The following is an 18,690-nucleotide window of genomic DNA, read 5'->3' as shown; positions in this document are numbered from 1 at the left end:
TCTATCCCAAATCTGGAGTAATGCAGGCATAAGTTTTCAGATAGTTGAGTAATGCAAAATGCCCATTTGTCCTTGTTACCACTGTCCTTCAAGAACAAACTCAAGTCCTGCACTCTGTAGGTCTGAATCAAAAATTACTTTTTGCTTCTGTGTAATATTGTGAAAGTTTTTGAGAGCATATCAGAACGCTCAAGTTTTCCATGTTTTAATGTATATGAAGATACAAAATTGATGTGTTTTGTTGGCACAGGCCTGTAGATGAATTGCCATTTACAATGGCAAATAATTGACATATCAGGTTAACCACTGGAGTTCTTGCATTCTGCAAACACCTATTTTTGAAGCTTCCAAACATTTATTCTGAAATATTAAGTGCAAGCAAAGTACCATCTTAATGTCAGAGTTTCTCATTAATCCTTGTTTGTGTTTGTTTTCTTTTTAAAGATCTTTCTAAAGCTGATGGAGGAACTTATGATGGTGAAAGCAATGAGTGTGAAGAGAAGGCACAAGAAATTGTAGAAAGTATTGTGCAGGAAATGGTGAACATAGTAGTTGGAGGTATTATATTAATATCTATCAAGTCAATAGCAACTACAGTCTGGTTCTTGACCTTAAGAATTATTTTACCACTTTCAAATATTTAACTAAAATTTATCATCATTTAAAAATGACTTGCATGCTGAAGAAGACAGTTCTGCTGTCAGACTTCAGCAGTGCATTATTTAACAGTAAAATGGACAGGATTTCATACATGGATTTACACTTGATATTGGAGAATTAATGGTCTTTTAAAATACAAATTCTTGGTGTTTTTTTGGTTTTGTTTTTAATTATTGTTTTACTTTGTTTCTGTATGAACACTTCAGAAATGGGTCCCTCTCTCCAGTAGCAGTGTCTCACTGTACTTTTCAGTTCATTGTAAATTGTTTATCATACTAATGGATGATGTCCCATACCAGTCCTTCTTGGAAACTTGGTAGAGTGGTGACCCTGACAAGTTTAGTTGTAATTTAATTTCTTACTGTAATTTTCATTATTTGAAATAAGGAATATTTGCAGTTTTTATAGTTCTGTAGTGCCATGTAAATTCTGTCTTAAACTCCTCCTTATGATTTTTTTCATATTTAAATGTTGGCTTTAAAAGGTATTTTTAATCTCATATAATGCTTGTTAATTATTTTTGCATCTTTTCTGATAGATGTGGAAGGGACTGCAGGTGGTGATGGCACAACTGTATCATTAGAGGATGGCAGTGACAGTGAAAACATTCAGGCAAATGGAATTCCAGGAACTCCAATTTCTGTTGCTTATACACCATCTTTACCCGATGACAGATTATCTGTCTCTTCCAATGATACTCAGGTACAAGCAGATATAATTGGGAAATACTGAAAAAAAGTATTAAGTTTTAAATGTTGCCCAATGCTTGTGCAGAGTGATTAGTATAATTCCATAAAATAGGTTACTGAGATGAATTTCAAGAATTAAGTCATGTTGCTTTACTTCAATGCATTACTTAAATGAAATTTTTTGGAATAAATTTTGCATGTGATGTCTTTTTTATCCCAGCATGTTTTTCGTTGTCCCATGGAGTTACTGTTCAAGAAATGTCATTTTCCTGTTTTGTGAAGTGCTTCTGAGAAACTGTAAAACTAGTATTCAATATACATAGTGAAACATACAGCCAATTATACACATGCCTGTGTAATTTTAGTGTGCTCTTTTCAAACAAGAAATAGAAATGTCAAGCTGATGGCATGATCTTAATACAGTGATTTCAGATTAAGAGTTTCATGTCTGAGAGGATTTGATTTTCATTAACAAAATAGGTGTGAAAATATACTCCCTCTCTTGTATGAGATATGTGTACACTTGTCAGCTGACCAAGAATATTTGCTGTCAGAGTGTACTGAGTAATTAGGTTTGAGAATAATAATTTTAAAGTTCAAAAAGTTACAGTCATGTAGCCATACAAATAGAAAACTTAACATTAAACATGTTACCTATGTATGGAACAATAATACAGAATTGCAAGAAATTAGTAATAGGGGTGTTTATTGTACCATAGACATTTATCAAATGTATCTGGCAGCAGACAGGTAACTTATTCATAATCTATTAAAATGTCTGGTGTTTGGGTCTTTTTAAACTAGTTTAAACTATCTACTGAAGGAGCCTGGCAGCAATTCACTGCAAATTACCCTACTTAAACTTGACCTACCTAATTTCAAGATGCTCTTTAATTAATTCTGACTTCTTACTGAGTAGGGCATTTTCAGGAGTGATTTTTATTTCAGTTGGACTGTAGAATGTTTCTGTTTTTTGATCTTGAGACCATATAGCTAAAGTGAGTTGGTTATAATTGTATAATATATTAACCTTTTATTGCTCAGAGGTGGGGATTTCCCTGCATGCCCTGCTAATGCAAAATGGTATACTGAAATATGTTAACTTCCTTAGGAATCTGGAAATTCTTCAGGACCTACCCCTGGTGCTAAGTTTTCCCACATTTTACAAAAGGATGCCTTCCTTGTATTCAGGTCACTGTGTAAACTCTCCATGAAGCCCCTGTCAGATGGACCACCAGATCCAAAGTAAGTAGAATTTAAAAGTTTTCCTAATGAATCTAACAATAAAAATAAATTATATAAATATTTTTTGTGAGTCCTGTTAACGAGAACCTAACAGTATGGTGAAAAGAACGTAGAAGCTTTGGAAAAGTACTTTATGTGTTAATGCATCTTTTGTATACCTGTTCAGAAGTTTCTTAACACCTGTCCTTTTATGAGTAGAACATGTTCTTCCTAGTTGCTGTTTATAATGCTTTGAAAAGAGTTTGTATAGAAGATTATCAGGTATTTCTGGTCTTGCTCACACTACTCTGCTTTTGGTACCTTCTAGGTTTGTAACCATTGCTGGTTGTGCCTCAGAATTTCTTTTATCTCTTGCATAGTGCTCTCCATCCAAAATATAGGTCTGTGCTGACCACTGGGAAGAAAATTAACTCTACCCCAGCTGAAACCAGCACATTTGTGTATCCAGTACACATCCTCGGCTCTACTTAATATCAACTCCTCACCTGGAGCTGATAACTGGTTATGATAAATTCATGAAGAAGTGTTTCATGCTTTTGTTCAGGTCGGACACTTCTGTCAGCCTACTTAATCAAAACACAAATGTTTGATAGCAAAGATTTTATTTGGCTGTTTCTTCTGACTGAAGATACCATGTCTTCAGTTTCATTTATAGAACTGTTGGTTTTAAAGCAGATACAGAATCTCCTCTGTAGAAGGGTGCCAGTATTAAATTCTGAGTGTCAGCAGAAAGGTTTGCTTTCTGATCTTGGATTTATATGCATATAATCTATATACATTTGATCTACACATTAGGAACAGTTGCTGATAATTTTCAAGAGGGGTGCTTTTTTGTTCTAAGGAGTGTTAAGAGCTCAAATTGAAACTATAATATGATTTCAAATGACAGTGAAAGGCCTGGTATTCTTCAAATTAAAATCAGCTTTACTGTTCTGAGTCTAGCTTTTAAAGGAGGTAACTTTAAGACAATTTAGTTACATCAGTGATGTGGATTTAATAAGTTGAAAAGATATGATGTAGTCAAAAGGGTTTGAAGATTTAATCTAGGAACTTTTTAAAATCATCTAGCAATGTACTTTGAAAAGTCACGACATTAGAGAATGAAGACTGGAGCATGAGGATTTTTCCTCACTATTGTTGAGAATTGTCTTCCAGGAAATGCCTTGAAAATCCTGTGGTTTTAGTTAGTACTCTTGAGTCTAAAGCAGCCCATTTATTAAAGGTTTTAGTGGATTAACTGCCTTGCAAGAGCAGTAATAGCTATTGAGGCACTTGGAGAATCTCATCTGAATCCATGGAGTCCTTGACATTCATATTAGGACTGGCAAAGCTCTTCATACAAAAACAAATTGGAGAAAAAGGCATTTAGGGCAACCAAAATTCACTGCAAATACATTTGAAGATATGCCATATTTGGAGAAGTGCCTAGAATTTATCAATGATTCTGAGGCGTTGCTGGCTTTTGAACTATTACAAACATGCTGTAATTGGAAGTGGAGGCATAGGATATCTGTGGCATTTCAAGAGTCTTATCTGCCTCTTAAAAAATCTTACTTTCAATGAAATTTGTTACGAAGTCTGTAATGAAACTATTTTTAGATTTTAGGTAACTGAACTTGAAGCTTTAGCTTAAAATCACAAGTCTGGGACTTAAGATCAGCATTTTGCTTTCTGGGAACCTGGTTAATGTCTTTGTTTTCTTTTTTTCTGGAATAAAATAAGATAGGGGTGAAATACAGCTCAAAAGTTTGCTTGCTGGTTTTTGTTTTTACCTTAAACCTGTTCTAAGTTAAGTGGGCTTTACACATCATACAAAATTTTTAAGGTCAGCGTGTCCAGGATTTCAGGTTGGAGCTGTCACTTGCTGGAAGTAGGCAATGTTTAATATTTTACTTATGACTGAAATTCTCCTCATATTTAAAATCTTATATTCCATAGCAAAGTATAATCTGGTCATGTGCTATCTGCACATCTGGTACCATGTGATACAAAACCAAGCCTTTTGCATCAAAATAGATTGTTATGGCAGTGTCCATGCAGTGCCATTATCAAGTATTTCTTGAAGAACTCTTACAGAGAGCAGTTTTGGATTGACTTTGACCTGTAGCCCATTAGGAGAAATATGAGAGACAAGTTCCTCACTCAATTTGACTGGCTCTTTTCTTCTCAAAAGCATCTTCAGAAGAAAAGTCTGCTGATGGAATTATATTTTGAGTTTGAAATGTTTGCAGATTGATTTCCCTATCTGACTTTGTTGGGCAGAAATCATGGAGTTTATTTATTTGCAACATACTTGATACTAATTGGCTTTTTTTTGTTTTAGCTAGACTGGAATTACTTTTTTTTTTTTTTAATTAAGCTTTTATATTTGCAATATATAGCAAATATCCAGCTACTCTGTGTGTCACAGATTGACTTGAAGCACTCCTTACTGTGTCTGGGCTGTACTGCATGAAAAGTTTCCTGTCACTGTTCCCTGTGTTTCATAATTGTCCTCTGTCAGGGGTAGCTGTTTAATGAAAGCTGGGGACTGTCCTGTTGGAAAGCAATTGTGTCTGTACCCACTCTTCAGAAGAGACAGAGCCTTTTTTTTAAATGATCAGGAGTGGGAAGGAGCATCAGGAGTCTCGGGAGAGAATGGTTTCACCTGGAATGTTATTTATTGCATTGGATTATAATAGGTGCAGATTTCCTTTATGCTTTTTTCATGTCATTTCAGAGGTTTTTGGCTGTTTTGTTGTGTTTGTTGTTCTGGGATTTGTAGAGCAGAAATAGTAGCCCTGTTTCTGACATGAATTCTAGTTTACACGAGTCTGTAAGAATGTTATTGTGGAGTACTTGGCAACACTGCCCTTGCCTGACTTGGTGATGCCATGCTTCAGAGAGGCACATTTTGTGTTTTACCTGCTCTCAGAGTGGGATGGGCCCAGTGACTGATAAGTGCTGTATTTGAGCAAAGAGATGTCAGTGTTGGCAGGAAGTATTGTGTTTATAGTCCTTCAACTCTCTTTCCATGCTGGTGGAAATAGGGGAGGAGAAGGAATTTCCACCTTTTACTTCAGGGTTTGGTAGACGGGCTGGATTTTAGATGGGATCTTCCAAAGCTGTGTTTACAGGAAAGAATGGTCCTTCATCCTCTGGCTAAAAGGGCAGCATTGCCTCTTGGTCCTGCTGTTCTGTGGTGCAGAAGAGAGAGTGGTTCAATATAATTTTTCCTTTTCTGGAAAAGGTCTTGCCTGCATTCTTGGTTGAAAAATGAATAATTTAACAAAAAAAGACCAAACATCTTTTTATGACCCTTTCTGCAACTGGTTGTGTCAAATTTGAGTTTCTCTCATTAACATTCCACTTGCAAAATCAATGTGGTTTGTACTGACTTTTTTTTATTTTTTGTCTTACACTGGGCTGATGTGCTGTGTTGTTTTGTTCTAGATCTCATGAACTGCGATCAAAGATTCTTTCATTGCAGTTGCTTCTGTCCATTCTGCAAAATGCAGGACCAGTCTTCAGGACAAATGAGATGTTCATTAATGCTATAAAGCAGTACCTCTGTGTTGCACTGTCAAAAAATGGAGTCTCATCAGTTCCAGAAGTTTTTGAACTTTCACTTTCCATATTTCTTACCCTCCTGTCAAACTTTAAGACTCATCTAAAGATGCAGATTGAGGTATGTTACATTAATTTATAATTAAATGTGTGGGAGGTGTTAAGTGAACATATGTTTATATTTGTGTAGCTTGGTGTTGCTTAAATAAATTTGTTTTCCTTTGTGACTCACAGCTTTTGTGTAAGACTTGCCAGATTTTCCTTATTTTGAAGTTTTCTGTTGGGTGTGGCATGGTACTATTGCAGAGTGTTGCTGAAACTCAGAATTGAGTAGGTTTGTGGCTAAGTTCAACCAATGTTCAATATTGTGATTAAGAAAGCTTAGCCCAGCTCTGCATATTATAAATTAGGAAAATGAAAACACTGAGGAAAAGACTGTGTAATATATGGTTTTGCAAAAGATCTTTGGAATAAAAACTAAGGCCATGAAGAGCATTGTGGATTTTCTTTGCAATCCCTTGAACACATTTCTTTCTCTGGACAAGTCCCAGCTATTCCATCATTGTAGCCACTTCCCTTTGCTTATCAGGGCCTCTGTCAATATATGTCCTGAATAAGATCTCATTTCCTCTAAATGTGTGCACAGTTTAACTCCTTGGACTGTAGATGGAGAGAAGTCCATATTCTTTGCAGTAAATTCTGAGTCCTGCTAGGCATTGTGGATTTTCAGTGGATCAGTTCTAAGTATAGGGCAAAGAAATATGTATCCCCATAGAGGCCATTCCCTTAAGAGTTGGACTCGATGATTGTTGCAGATCCCACCCAGTTCGAAATATTCTATAATTCTGTATGTGGAGGGTTTGTTCTTGAGATCAGCTCTTTGTGCATGAAGTACAAGCAGCTCCTCAAAACAACTCTGTTCAACCACAGGGTATCCTCTTGTGGTGTCACATGTGTTAAAGATCTTAATTCTGTGCTGAATAAAGCAGTGCTGTGTGCAGTGTGTCCCTGCTGTTTATTTTAGTAATTTTTTGTCTGGAGATTCAGGTGTGAATACTGAAGCTGACAGATTGCCCCATCCATATGGAGCTTAAGTATGTGAAGAGATGCTTGGAAATGTTGATAAATCTTGCTGTTACAAGGACCTTGAATTCAGGGAATTCACTTCATCTGTGAATGTCATTGGATAAGTTGATATGTTATGGCAGCTTTGGAGGAAGGGCCTCGTTTTGACAGTAGCATGTCAGAAAAGTATTGTGCTGAGATCACTTACCAGGTTATTTTGATACTTCTGTGGGGGAAAACCAGTAAGATTTACAATGTACAGTTGAGCATAGATTGGATAGAAATGATTGAATGTGCTTTGAAAATATGATGCATTTTGAAAAGCTTCAAGGCCAGCTGTGTGCTTAGCAAGACTGGTGTGTGTGCAGGGCTTGGCACATCAGACAGGCTGGGTGGAGCTGTTCTCAGTCCCACAGCCTGCCTCCCAGAAAGTGTTGGACTTGCTGTGTTCAGAGAGCGTACAAGTCAGCTTGTAAGGTGGAGAACACACTGCAGTCGGCTTTCCTGACAGAAATTTCATAGGTTTCCATCACTGCCAGCCTTTCTCAAATCCCTAACAGAAAATGAAGACATAGGAGGCAAACTGGTTATAGGATGCTCTGCACTAATGTAGCAGGTTCTAGAGTATGCTAAAGGCCATCACCACATATCAGGGCTACGTTTCCTCCTTGTGAATAGCAAACCCAAAAATTTGATACTGCTGAAGTACCCATTTTTTACAAAGTACATGGTACAGCAGTCTCTAGAAACTCCTTTCTTTTTCCTGATTATCCTGATTATAAGCTAAGAATTCTTCTTTCAGCTACTGATCCTAAAGGTTATTCTGAAAATGTGGGTAGAAATGTAGATAACTTCACATGCAGTTTGTGTCTTGAAGCTGTAAGGAGAGCCATATGCTCTGATTTACAATATGCAAAATCTATATATTTTGGGATTGAGGCTGCATTTTTCATCTGTGTAAGAACTTTCTGGCATGTTTGAAAAGAAAAGTTTCAGATTCTGTTGAAAGTCACCCTCCCGTGACCTTTTGACTTAAATATTTAGGTAACACTGCCCTCTGACAGTAAAATAGTTTGATTTGTACCTTAATTGTATTGTAACAGTAATTCTGAAGGGGTTAATGAATACATTTGCAGCAAATCAAATCCTAGATATCAGAGGAGTTGGGGTGTCATTTAGCTGTGCTTACCATTACCACCCTTTCCTAACTGAATACCTTAAAACTCATACTTCAGTTGACCAAACATAATAAATAATTTCTGGTTTACTTTTCCAGTATGTTAGGAACAAAGTCTCAACTCTGTGATGTGAATTGCCATAAGTTATAAACTGATAAACAGCATTTTTAAGTAGCTGAAATGTAAACCGTAACTATGGTTTTGAGAAGTTCTTCATTCCAGGATATACTTTTCCAAAGGTGACACCAGAAGCAAGAAGTTGTCTTGGTCTCAGAGGCATAAAGATCTGAAGTGCCTTGATAGTATGCAGTGCTTCCAGCCATTTTCTCTTCTAGCTTAGATTTTGGTTTAGTTTTTGCCCCTGAAACCTTTTCTCTGCTTCATCAGTGACTTCTTTTTTAAATTTTCTACCAGAGAAAAAAATAGTTTTGCTAGTTCCAGAGAAATATAAAATCAGTGCCTTTCAGTAAAAGTCAGGAAACACCAAATGTGTAACTTAGGGTTACTCACGGCATGACATGTATTAAATTTTTATCTTTCTCTGATTACATAAAGTTGTGGCTAAAATCAGTCTCGTATGCTTAAGTATGTTTAAGCGCGTGCAAGTCTTGGCTTTGTTATGTGTTGAACTCCTTAGGTTTCATAGGGATGCTTTCCTTATTAAGACAGTCAGCTGACATTGTGCTGTGTGCCTCTATTTCTCTAAAGAGATTAGTAAAATATAACTATTTTTAGAACATTTTGCTTGAGGAAGTAGCTTACCACCAAAGTTGCCTAAAAATCAGTGTTGCTGTTTTTCCCCAGATGTATGACTTAAAGTGGAAACAGCCTTATGTTTTTCTCTACCTGGCTCATAGCATAAAAATCTCTGTAAAAAATCTGTGCTATGAAGGAACAGTCAGTGCTAAAATGAGGGTAGTTAAATATTTGGATATTTGTGTGATGCTATTGGAGAAGTTGAATGGCTTGAGACTCTCAGCAGTTGTCCAGTAAAACTGTGTGTTGTGGATTTGGATCCACAGGTGGCTGTGAAGAGCTGGGCTCTCAGAAGTACAGAACAGTGATGTAATGCCCTGTTCACTTTTGAGTTCAGGTGCTGTTACAGCAGTTGCTGCTGCCCAGGGAAGAAGCAAGAAGAAGCTTTAGTTCAGCTGCTAAGCAAGCTTGTCTGAATTAGTCAGCCTATGGTGCTGATGAGTCTGGTGAGGAGCTAATTGATAGGGGATAAAATAGTTTCTGTTCCAAACAACAGCACCTATGCTAAAATGGTTTCAGGGCAAACTTACCTGTATCCTAGTGAAGAGTAGCTTTCCTTTCAATGGAGGTGCTGCATGCTGTACCTGACCAGCAGCTTTCTTCCAGTAATAATCTAACATTGTAGAGTGATTCTTCCGTGTCAAGGCGTTTCCCTTCTAATGAAGGTCCAATACTTCAAATTTGCATAAATAGCTGTTTGTCATGTTTGTGTCATAATCTCACCATCTTGCAGATAAAGTATTTTTGTCATGAAGTAATAGTACCTCTTCTTTCAAAATCACAAAGAAACTCTTAACAGCACTTTAGGCTTCTTCTTAGGCTGAATTGTCCTTTAGGATCTGACATTATTCCAAATTCTTCTGCTTTTGAATGCTTAGAAAATAAACCTGAGCAGCACTGCAGAAGCACTTAAGTAAATAATTCAAATTCCTAATTTGCATGTATCAATTGTAGGCTTTATTTCTTCCTTTCCTCCTTTTTTTTTTTTTTTTTGACTTTTCATTATTTCCTGTACTTCTAAAGTGCTGCTTTCAGAATTATATTGGAATTTTGATCATCAAAGTTAGTCACTGTTTTTTAATGGACTTTTTTCATCCTCTACCTGGAATATTTTTTAGGTTTTCTTCAAAGAAATTTTCCTATATATCTTGGAAACTTCTACTAGCTCATTTGATCATAAGTGGATGGTTATACAAACACTGACAAGGATATGTGCAGGTATGAAGGACTGTTGTTTTCTAGTTTTTGTTTTTTATCCCAAAGAATAAAACTATATCTGCCTTTCATTAAATTACCTAGTTTTTGTTCCAAGGTTGACAATATCCTTTATTTATAGATGCTCAGAGTGTGGTGGACATCTACGTGAACTATGATTGTGACTTAAATGCAGCAAATATATTTGAAAGGCTGGTTAATGACTTATCAAAGATTGCTCAAGGAAGGGGTAGTCAAGAACTTGGCATGTCCAATGTTCAGGTAAAAGTTGCACGAACTTCATGAAGTTTCATGTTTCTTGGCCTGATAGCTTGAGACTAAACTCTCCAGTCCACTAATTGTTTATGAAATCTTTTCTAGGAATTAAGTTTGAGGAAAAAAGGATTGGAATGCTTAGTATCGATCTTGAAATGCATGGTGGAGTGGAGTAAGGATCAATATGTAAATCCCAATTCCCAGACAACCCTTGGTAAGACATATGATGTGTTTCTTCTGTCTTCAGTAATGAGGTGCTACAAGACTTCAGTGTATTCTTCCAGTATTCTGATGCTGTTAATGTCCAGACTATTTTTCCTTTGGTAGGAATATTGATAAGTTTGGTGTCATTTAAACAAGTTGTCTTAGTTGTCTTTTCTTAGTTGTATTAATTCCTGGAATGCTACTGGACTGAAAAATGTCTAAATCCTGTTTTTCTCTGTATTTCTGATTTTAAAAGTGCCTCAAAACTTTCTTTGAAGCTCCCCTAATTTATATGTAATTTCATATTGATTAAATAACTGCTAAAGCAAGCTGAATAGAGAGAGAGCATTTTTTTATTTATTTACTGGTTATTTTAAAAATTACCTATTTACTGAATACTTACATATACATTATATAGTTGTAGAAGTTTGAATGTTGTAAGCCATGAAGTAACTAAATAGTTGCTTGTTTTAATCTTGTGTTCATCCAACCTAAAGTTATGCCAGAATTTTCAGATTAAGCATTTAAAGTTGGTAGGTGAAGTAGTAAACTTTGTAGGAGTGGTTAGCATGACTGTCTTTGTGAACTGAGAGCACCAGCTCCTTGGCATGCCTGAATTCTTTCAGACACTGTGTTTGTAAACCTTAGAATAGTTGCTCCAGGTTAAAAGAGACACTGGATTTGAAAATAAAATAAAAAAGCTGTAGTTGGTTTTCTGAGGTGTTTTTTTTTCCCAAGTGCCTGAAATTATAGTTTTAATTTAAGATTTAAATTTCAGTATGTGATGAACTGACAGAATTCTCCTTGATATGTTGTAGTGATTTTTATTTTTTTTTCACTGTATATGTTTTGGGTATATGTAACCCTTTCCACTTTATAGGCCAAGAAAAACCCACAGAACAGGACAGCAGTGAAACCAAACACCCTGAGACAATTAACAGATATGGAAGCTTAAATTCTTTGGATTCTACTGCTTCATCAGGAATTGGCAGTTACAGCACACAGATGTCTGGCACTGATAACCCAGAGCAGTTTGAAGTCCTAAAGCAGCAAAAGGAAATAATAGAACAAGGAATTGACTTGTGAGTGCCCTTTTATCACCCATGGGAGGGTGGATTTTTTTGGAGCCATGAAGATTCCTGGGTTTTTCTTCCTTCTCCTCATAGATACTCATCTTGTGTTAGGAAAAAAGCTCTGGATGTAACAGCACTTCCTCTGGTGAAAGAGTGCTGAATGGTGTCCCCTTTGGAGCCTGTCAACAGTGTTTTGTGTTAACCTAATTCCTCACAGCTAGAAGATGAGTACTCTGAATGTTTGTTCTTTTTTCTCCAGACCTGCTTGTCTAAAAATAAGGTTTTTATATTTGGATAAAAAGAACATTGAACTCGTGATCATTTGAATGTGACCCATTTTAATGTACATGTTACTGGTGAAAATTCCTGTATGCTTATGCTGATGAGTCCTTATGATTAATTAACTTGTCAGAACTGGAGGATAGTGTAATTTCTCAGTGAAGTCTGATGTGAATCTTCCATGTGATTTTATCTTTATCACCTTAATCTCCTCAGTGACGTCAGTTTTATGCAAAAATGAAAGTTTCCTGTCACTCAGTTCTGGGACCCTGCACAAATATGCCTTAGCCCTTCAGGGCTTCAGTTTCTTTCAGTTTCCTGGTTCTATGTTTTGTATGTTTCCATTTTTACAGGCAACTAATGGATTTGTTGATTGTTTCATACAGATTAAGATAAAAATCAACAGCATAATTATTCTTTTCAAGATTTTGCTGTCTTTGTGGAATATATTTTTTTTATTTATGAGTGCCAGAGTAAAGGGAAATAGCTCATTCCTCTCTAATGTGCAGTTTGATAAAGGAAAAATACTTAATATGCAGATTTTTCAGCATCTTATCTGAAATTTCTGAATTTCTTTACTTAGGCTGGTACAACATTTTGCATTAGTAAAAGGATTAACTCTCATTTCGTCTTGCTTTTCATTGTACAGATTCAACAAGAAACCAAAGAGGGGGATTCAGTACTTGCAAGAACAGGGAATGCTTGGCACTACCCCTGAAGACATTGCTCAATTCTTGCATCAAGAGGAAAGATTAGATTCAGTAAGGAAACTGTTTTCCTGATGGTTGTCTGTGCTTATACTGATGTGTTTTTACTAATTGCAAATCAGCTGATAGTGTTCAGAGTGTGTATCACACTATTGAGGAATGAAGAAAAGGAAACCTTTCTTTCTCTCTTCTAAAATTTGTAAGTTCAAGGAATCTGAGTTGGAGAGTGCAGTAGAGCTCTACCCTGTGCTCTATGCATCCTGTGGTTCAGCATCCTGTAAAGCAAGAGACTGACCTGCTTGAGCTGACTCAAAACTTGTACTTGGTTGCTAGTATAGCTTGAAGCAACTTAGTAAATCCTATATACTTTAGTAAGAAACTGCCAGAAGTATCTGTCCTTCAGAGATGGTGAAAATAATAATGTGGTGCAACAACATTAAAGCACTTTTTTCTGCCCCCAGAGGAAACTTAGTTAATTGAGATTAGCTCTTGGATTTTATTTACAGCTAGCAGCTGTTGCTGGACGTGGAAGGGTCCTGCAATATGGGTGGGAATGTCTCATGTTAATATTGTCATGAGAAACCTAATTAGCTTTCTGAAACAGCAGTTTTCACCATTATGCACAAAGGCCACACTCATTGGTGCCCATGTTTGCAACTGTAGCTGACTTCACAAATTTTGGTAGTAATGCTTAGAATCAGACATTAAAACAGTTTTTAACCTCAGTTTACACATCCAGGCATCTTTCTTTGAATGCATGCTCTTCTTCATTGTACTGTGTTGTGTTGACAATGATCAACTCAGATGTATTTTGAGTACCAGCTGTTTTTATTTGAGCATCTCTTGCATCTGTTTGAGATCAGTACTCTAGGGAAAAAAGTTGAGTTTAGTGAGCTTTTCATTCCTGTAATAAGTTTCTTAACTACAAACATCATTACAACAGAGTACAATCATTAGTGATACTAACTTAGTCTTGTACACATGTGGAATTCATCTAACAAACAAATGGCATGTGAGTAAAAGCAGAGAAGGAAGAATGTAGGCAGATACATAGGAGCATGTAAGAGCATTATGATGGAATATATGGCCAAAATACTTTGCTTCAGACAATGGAGGAGAAGCAGGAATATGTTTCAGCTAACTGCAATACACGCCTCTTTTTGTACAACACTTGACTGTTGGTATTTATTTTTCAAATATAAAGGCACTAGTTTGTCTTTTCTACTCTTATTTTAGACTCAGGTTGGGGAGTTCCTGGGAGACAATGACAAATTTAACAAAGAAGTGATGTATGCGTATGTAGACCAGCACGACTTTTCGGGAAAGGATTTCGTTTCAGCTCTGCGCATGTTTCTAGAAGGATTTCGTCTGCCCGGAGAAGCTCAAAAAATTGATCGCTTAATGGAGAAATTTGCTGCTAGATATTTAGAATGTAACCAAGGGTAAGATACACTTCTTTTTCAGAACTTTGGAAAGCTGAGTGATTAGTAAAAAATCCTAATAAATTAAATTTGCTATTCTTTCTCTCCTTTTTGCCTTCAGGCAAACTCTTTTTGCTAGTGCAGATACTGCATATGTTTTAGCTTACTCAATTATCATGTTGACAACAGATCTTCACAGTCCACAGGTATGTTGCTGGAATAAATATCTGTGTAATTCATAGGCATGTAACTTTCAGGCATTGTGACATTGTAGTTGTTAAAGCTTGATATCCAATTTAACATCACTATGTGTGTAATAAGTAAGGTAGTGTACATTAGTGCATCTTTTTAAGTAACAGTATTATGTTTCGTGGGTGTTGAGGTTTTGCAGTTTTTTTGGTTAGACCTTTCTGTCAGGTAGCTTTCTGCATCATAGATAGTTTGGTCTGTATGACAAGAAAAAGCTTTTTTTTCTTATCTGTTTTTTTAATGTACATCAAATTTGACATACATTTGATCTGTGGATCCCACCAAATGTTTGAGTGTTAGAATGTCCTCATGGCTTTTTGGTATATTGTAGATTTGACAGTGTAGTCTTGGATATGTTGAATACTTTAAAAAGTCTTCTGAATCAGCAGGTTTATCCCTGATGGTAACTTCTTGTGGGCTGGGCAGTTTTATAGGGAGATTGTAAATTATAAGCTTGCCTCATGAGTTGATATTTACAGCTACTTTCTGCATTTCAGGTTAAGAATAAAATGACAAAAGAACAGTATATTAAAATGAATAGAGGTATCAATGACAGTAAAGATCTCCCTGAGGAATATTTGTCTGCTATCTATAATGAAATAGCTGGAAAGAAGATTTCAATGAAAGAAACAAAAGAATTAACAATACCCACAAAATCCAGTAAACAAAGTAAGTAGTGGCATTGTTAGCTTTCTTCAAGGGTTGGCTCTTCAGTTTCATTAAGCTCTCCTTTTTAAAGCAGGAGTTGAATGAAGCAAACGCCACTCACTTAACTCACAGTGAGTCCTAGCTTCTAATTTCATATGCTTTTCTTTTTAACATAAATGCATGATGCTAACCTCAAATCTGCATTAAATACAACTGCTTTTTTCCCCTTCCCTTTGCATCTGAATTCCTGGCAGTCAGTGCATTGACCACAGAGGAGGCTGGTGTTGCTGTTGAGCAGCAGCACAGGGAAATCTGAGGGCTCTGGGAAGTTACATGGTAGCCAATAGGTACAGAGCAGAACACACACACTGCGTGTGTCTTCTTTTTCTTAAGTAACTGTTGTGATTTCCTGCAATAACCAATCTGTCTTCAAATATTTTGTAATATTTGATTCTTAGGGCCCTAATTTGTGCACTTATTAATTATCTTTTCCTCTCTCAGATAACAGAAAAGCCTTTTGTGTTTTGCCTATTGTGAATATTGAGATGTTACTCATTCTAGCTTTTCTACAGAGAACATTGAAAGCTTTAACTTTTTCACAGCATATTTGTATTATTTAAGTCCTAGGTTAGCCTTACAAACAGATTGCTTGCAGGAAATTTGCATCTGAAAAAAAAATACTCTCATTTTCAGCGTTCATTCACTTAACATAATGTTTTATTGTCACTTTTAAAAAGATGATTATTACATGATACTTAGATTTCACTGTCTTCATGAGATGGAGGTTCTGTTATAGAAATGAAAAGGTTTAATGTAGTTCTCACACTGAAAAAGGATGTGCAGTTGTTTTTATTGTTATTTTCTCTGCTGATGGATTCCTGTGACATATCTCTTCATTTTCAGTTTAACTTCGTGGGTGTGATATTTATGCTGTCAGTTGAGATGATGGAGAAGAAATCTCTGTTTTTCAAATCTGAAAATTCTGTAAAGGTTTAAAAATAGTTTGCATTTTGAATACAAGTTTGCCTGAAGTTAAATTTTATCCATCTGTAAAATAAATATGAGAAGGCTAGTGTGATATTTTCAGAAAGTAAAAATATTGTACTTAATGAAAAAAATACAATCCGAATATTGTACTTAATGAAAAATGTAAAATTATTATATTCGTAAAGACACCATTGCTAAAGATGCACAAATGAGAGAAAAAATGTGTTTGCAGGTGTTGCTAGTGAGAAGCAGAGAAGACTCCTGTATAACTTGGAAATGGAACAAATGGCTAAAACAGCTAAAGCTCTTATGGAGGCAGTGAGCCACGTTCAGGCCCCTTTTACCAGTGCAACACACCTGGAGCATGTGAGACCCATGTTTAAGGTGAGATACCTGTTTAGATAATCATGTAGAATACCACGGTTTCTTAATACAAAATGCTAACTGAGAGGATTTATTGAAAATACTAAGGATTTGCATCTGCTGTGCTTTGCTTATTTTGTGAGTTATTTAACTTGATACAGGAAAGAGAGGATTTTGAGCCTACTAATCTAGTTTCCTTTACCCTGGGATTTAAGAAGTTTCTGTGCTGGTACAGGAAGCAATGGAGAAGTTATCAGGAAAAACTTTTATCTAATGTTGTCTGTTGCAAATTAATGCTTTAGAAAGCTAGGGCTCTGGTCCAGTGTAGGGGAGGAAGCTGGACCTGTATTAAACTATCATTCTAAGCACCTCTCTGCTGTTGTGTAAGTGCAAAGCTGTCTGCATCCCAAATGCTTTTTCCATAGCAGTGATTCAGATTCATAGACAGAGTGTGTTCAGCAGTGTAGGGTGCTCTTGGATGTGGTCTCTGGCATACCTAACTCACAGCAGTCATCTGCCATTGAGATAAATTGTTAGGGTTTTGAGATAATTGTTAGGGCTCTTGTTTGTGCCCTGGTTCAAGTCATGGTGCTCACATGACCCCTTTGTGAACTGCTCCAGGGAGGTAAAGTCTCAGACCTCTACCACTGAATGAACAAATGGTTCCCTGGGGGGATGTGCTGTGAGGTTAGATGGAGCGCCAGGCCCAAGAAGGTCAGAAACATTTAGGTTGAAATAGACTCTTAAAAGCTTTGAGTCCTTCTGTTAATCCAGGGCTGCCAAGTCCACCACTAAACCATGACCTGAAGTGCTGCATTTACATGTCTGTTAAATGCTTCCAGGGCTGCTTCCTTGGGCAGCTTGTTTCAACTTATGTCCACTGCATCTGTGAAGGAATTTTTCCTAGTATTCAATCTAAAGCTCTCCTGGTGCAACTTGAGGCCACTTGCTCTCATCCTTTCCCTTGTTACTGGGGAGAAGAGACCTACTCCCACCTCATTCACCAGCTCCATTGTCCTCTTTCCCCAGCTCCATTGTCCTTCTCTGGACTCACTGCAGCACCTCCATGCCTTTCTTGCAGTGAGAGCCCAGAGCTGAGCACAGGATGCAAAGTGTGGCCTCACCAGTGCTGAGTACAGAGCACTGCCCTGCTCCTGCTGGCCACCCTTGCTGGCACAAGCCAGGATGTCTTTGGCCTTCTTGGCCACCTGGGCACACTGAGGCTCTCTGTGTAAGATTGCAGTCTATAAAGCAAAATTATGAGTTGTCACCTTATTAAAAAAACTAGCATAGTATTTGATTTGTACAGAGGAACACTAAGCACAGACCTTGTTAAAAATTTACTTTTAGGCTGTTCAAGGTATCACATGGAAGAGATGTACTATACGTTCTCTCTGCTGACTTGCTGAAGGCTGAAATTAAATAATTCACATGCAGGCATCTGTAAAATTCATGATGTGATTTTCTTCAAGATACCAGTCCTAATACTTCCTGCCCTTAACTGTCTGAAAAGTGTATTTTCAAAGTTCATTTTCAAAAGAGCAAAATGTGAAGCACCCTGGTTAAATTACCACCCTAAATATGTTTCCTGAAGGTACAAAAAATATGAAGTTTTTACTTGAAGTTACTTGAGGATGTTCATGAACTAATAAAGTACTGAGGACAGTAGTGTAATGTGTTGACCACAGGACTCTCTTCTCAAAAACAAGTGAGAACTGTGGAATTTGAATACCTAATTTCACTTTTTTTATTTAGACTTTAATTTTCAGTAAAAATTTACAAATTTCTGGGTATTTCACCCATTGATGTCCACATAAAATTGATCATTATAACTGTGTTTGCAGATACATTGGCTGAATTTTTAAAACAGCAAAAATTCACTTTATCCGCCCATCTAAGCAGCCCAGAATTGATTGTCTGGTTTTGAGGCTTGATTTTCACCTGTATTAACAAAACAGCCTACAAATAGTAGCATACATCTAGTTACAAAGCACAGTATACAGACCATTAGATAGTTCTTAAGAAATTATTTCAGTTTTGTAATTTTTTTAAGATTAGTTTTGGTTACAATAGCAGGGAAAATGAGGAAGGCATTGGGAAAAAACAGACATTTCTGAACATAAAATTATAGAATAGTTTGGGTTGTAAGG

General features: G+C 36.5%; 1 protein-coding gene across 1 annotated transcript in view; it reads left to right on the top strand.

Moving 5' to 3' along the window:
- Positions 1 to 18,690, top strand: part of ARFGEF1 (ADP ribosylation factor guanine nucleotide exchange factor 1) — an 84,169-nt gene that overhangs the window by 39,209 nt on the left and 26,270 nt on the right. The window contains exons 7-19 of the mRNA XM_059469540.1: positions 445 to 558; positions 1,199 to 1,362; positions 2,461 to 2,594; positions 6,027 to 6,261; positions 10,258 to 10,357; positions 10,476 to 10,615; positions 10,715 to 10,823; positions 11,694 to 11,895; positions 12,815 to 12,926; positions 14,109 to 14,314; positions 14,415 to 14,499; positions 15,040 to 15,211; positions 16,410 to 16,561. Of these exons, the coding sequence (XP_059325523.1) occupies positions 445 to 558; positions 1,199 to 1,362; positions 2,461 to 2,594; positions 6,027 to 6,261; positions 10,258 to 10,357; positions 10,476 to 10,615; positions 10,715 to 10,823; positions 11,694 to 11,895; positions 12,815 to 12,926; positions 14,109 to 14,314; positions 14,415 to 14,499; positions 15,040 to 15,211; positions 16,410 to 16,561 (1,925 nt within the window). The remainder of the gene's footprint in view (positions 1 to 444; positions 559 to 1,198; positions 1,363 to 2,460; positions 2,595 to 6,026; positions 6,262 to 10,257; positions 10,358 to 10,475; positions 10,616 to 10,714; positions 10,824 to 11,693; positions 11,896 to 12,814; positions 12,927 to 14,108; positions 14,315 to 14,414; positions 14,500 to 15,039; positions 15,212 to 16,409; positions 16,562 to 18,690) is intronic.

The sequence above is a fragment of the Ammospiza nelsoni genome, chromosome 1 (assembly GCF_027579445.1).
Source record: "Ammospiza nelsoni isolate bAmmNel1 chromosome 1, bAmmNel1.pri, whole genome shotgun sequence".
NCBI classification, from domain to species: domain Eukaryota; kingdom Metazoa; phylum Chordata; class Aves; order Passeriformes; family Passerellidae; genus Ammospiza; species Ammospiza nelsoni.
This window is presented reverse-complemented; position numbering and strand designations above follow the sequence as displayed.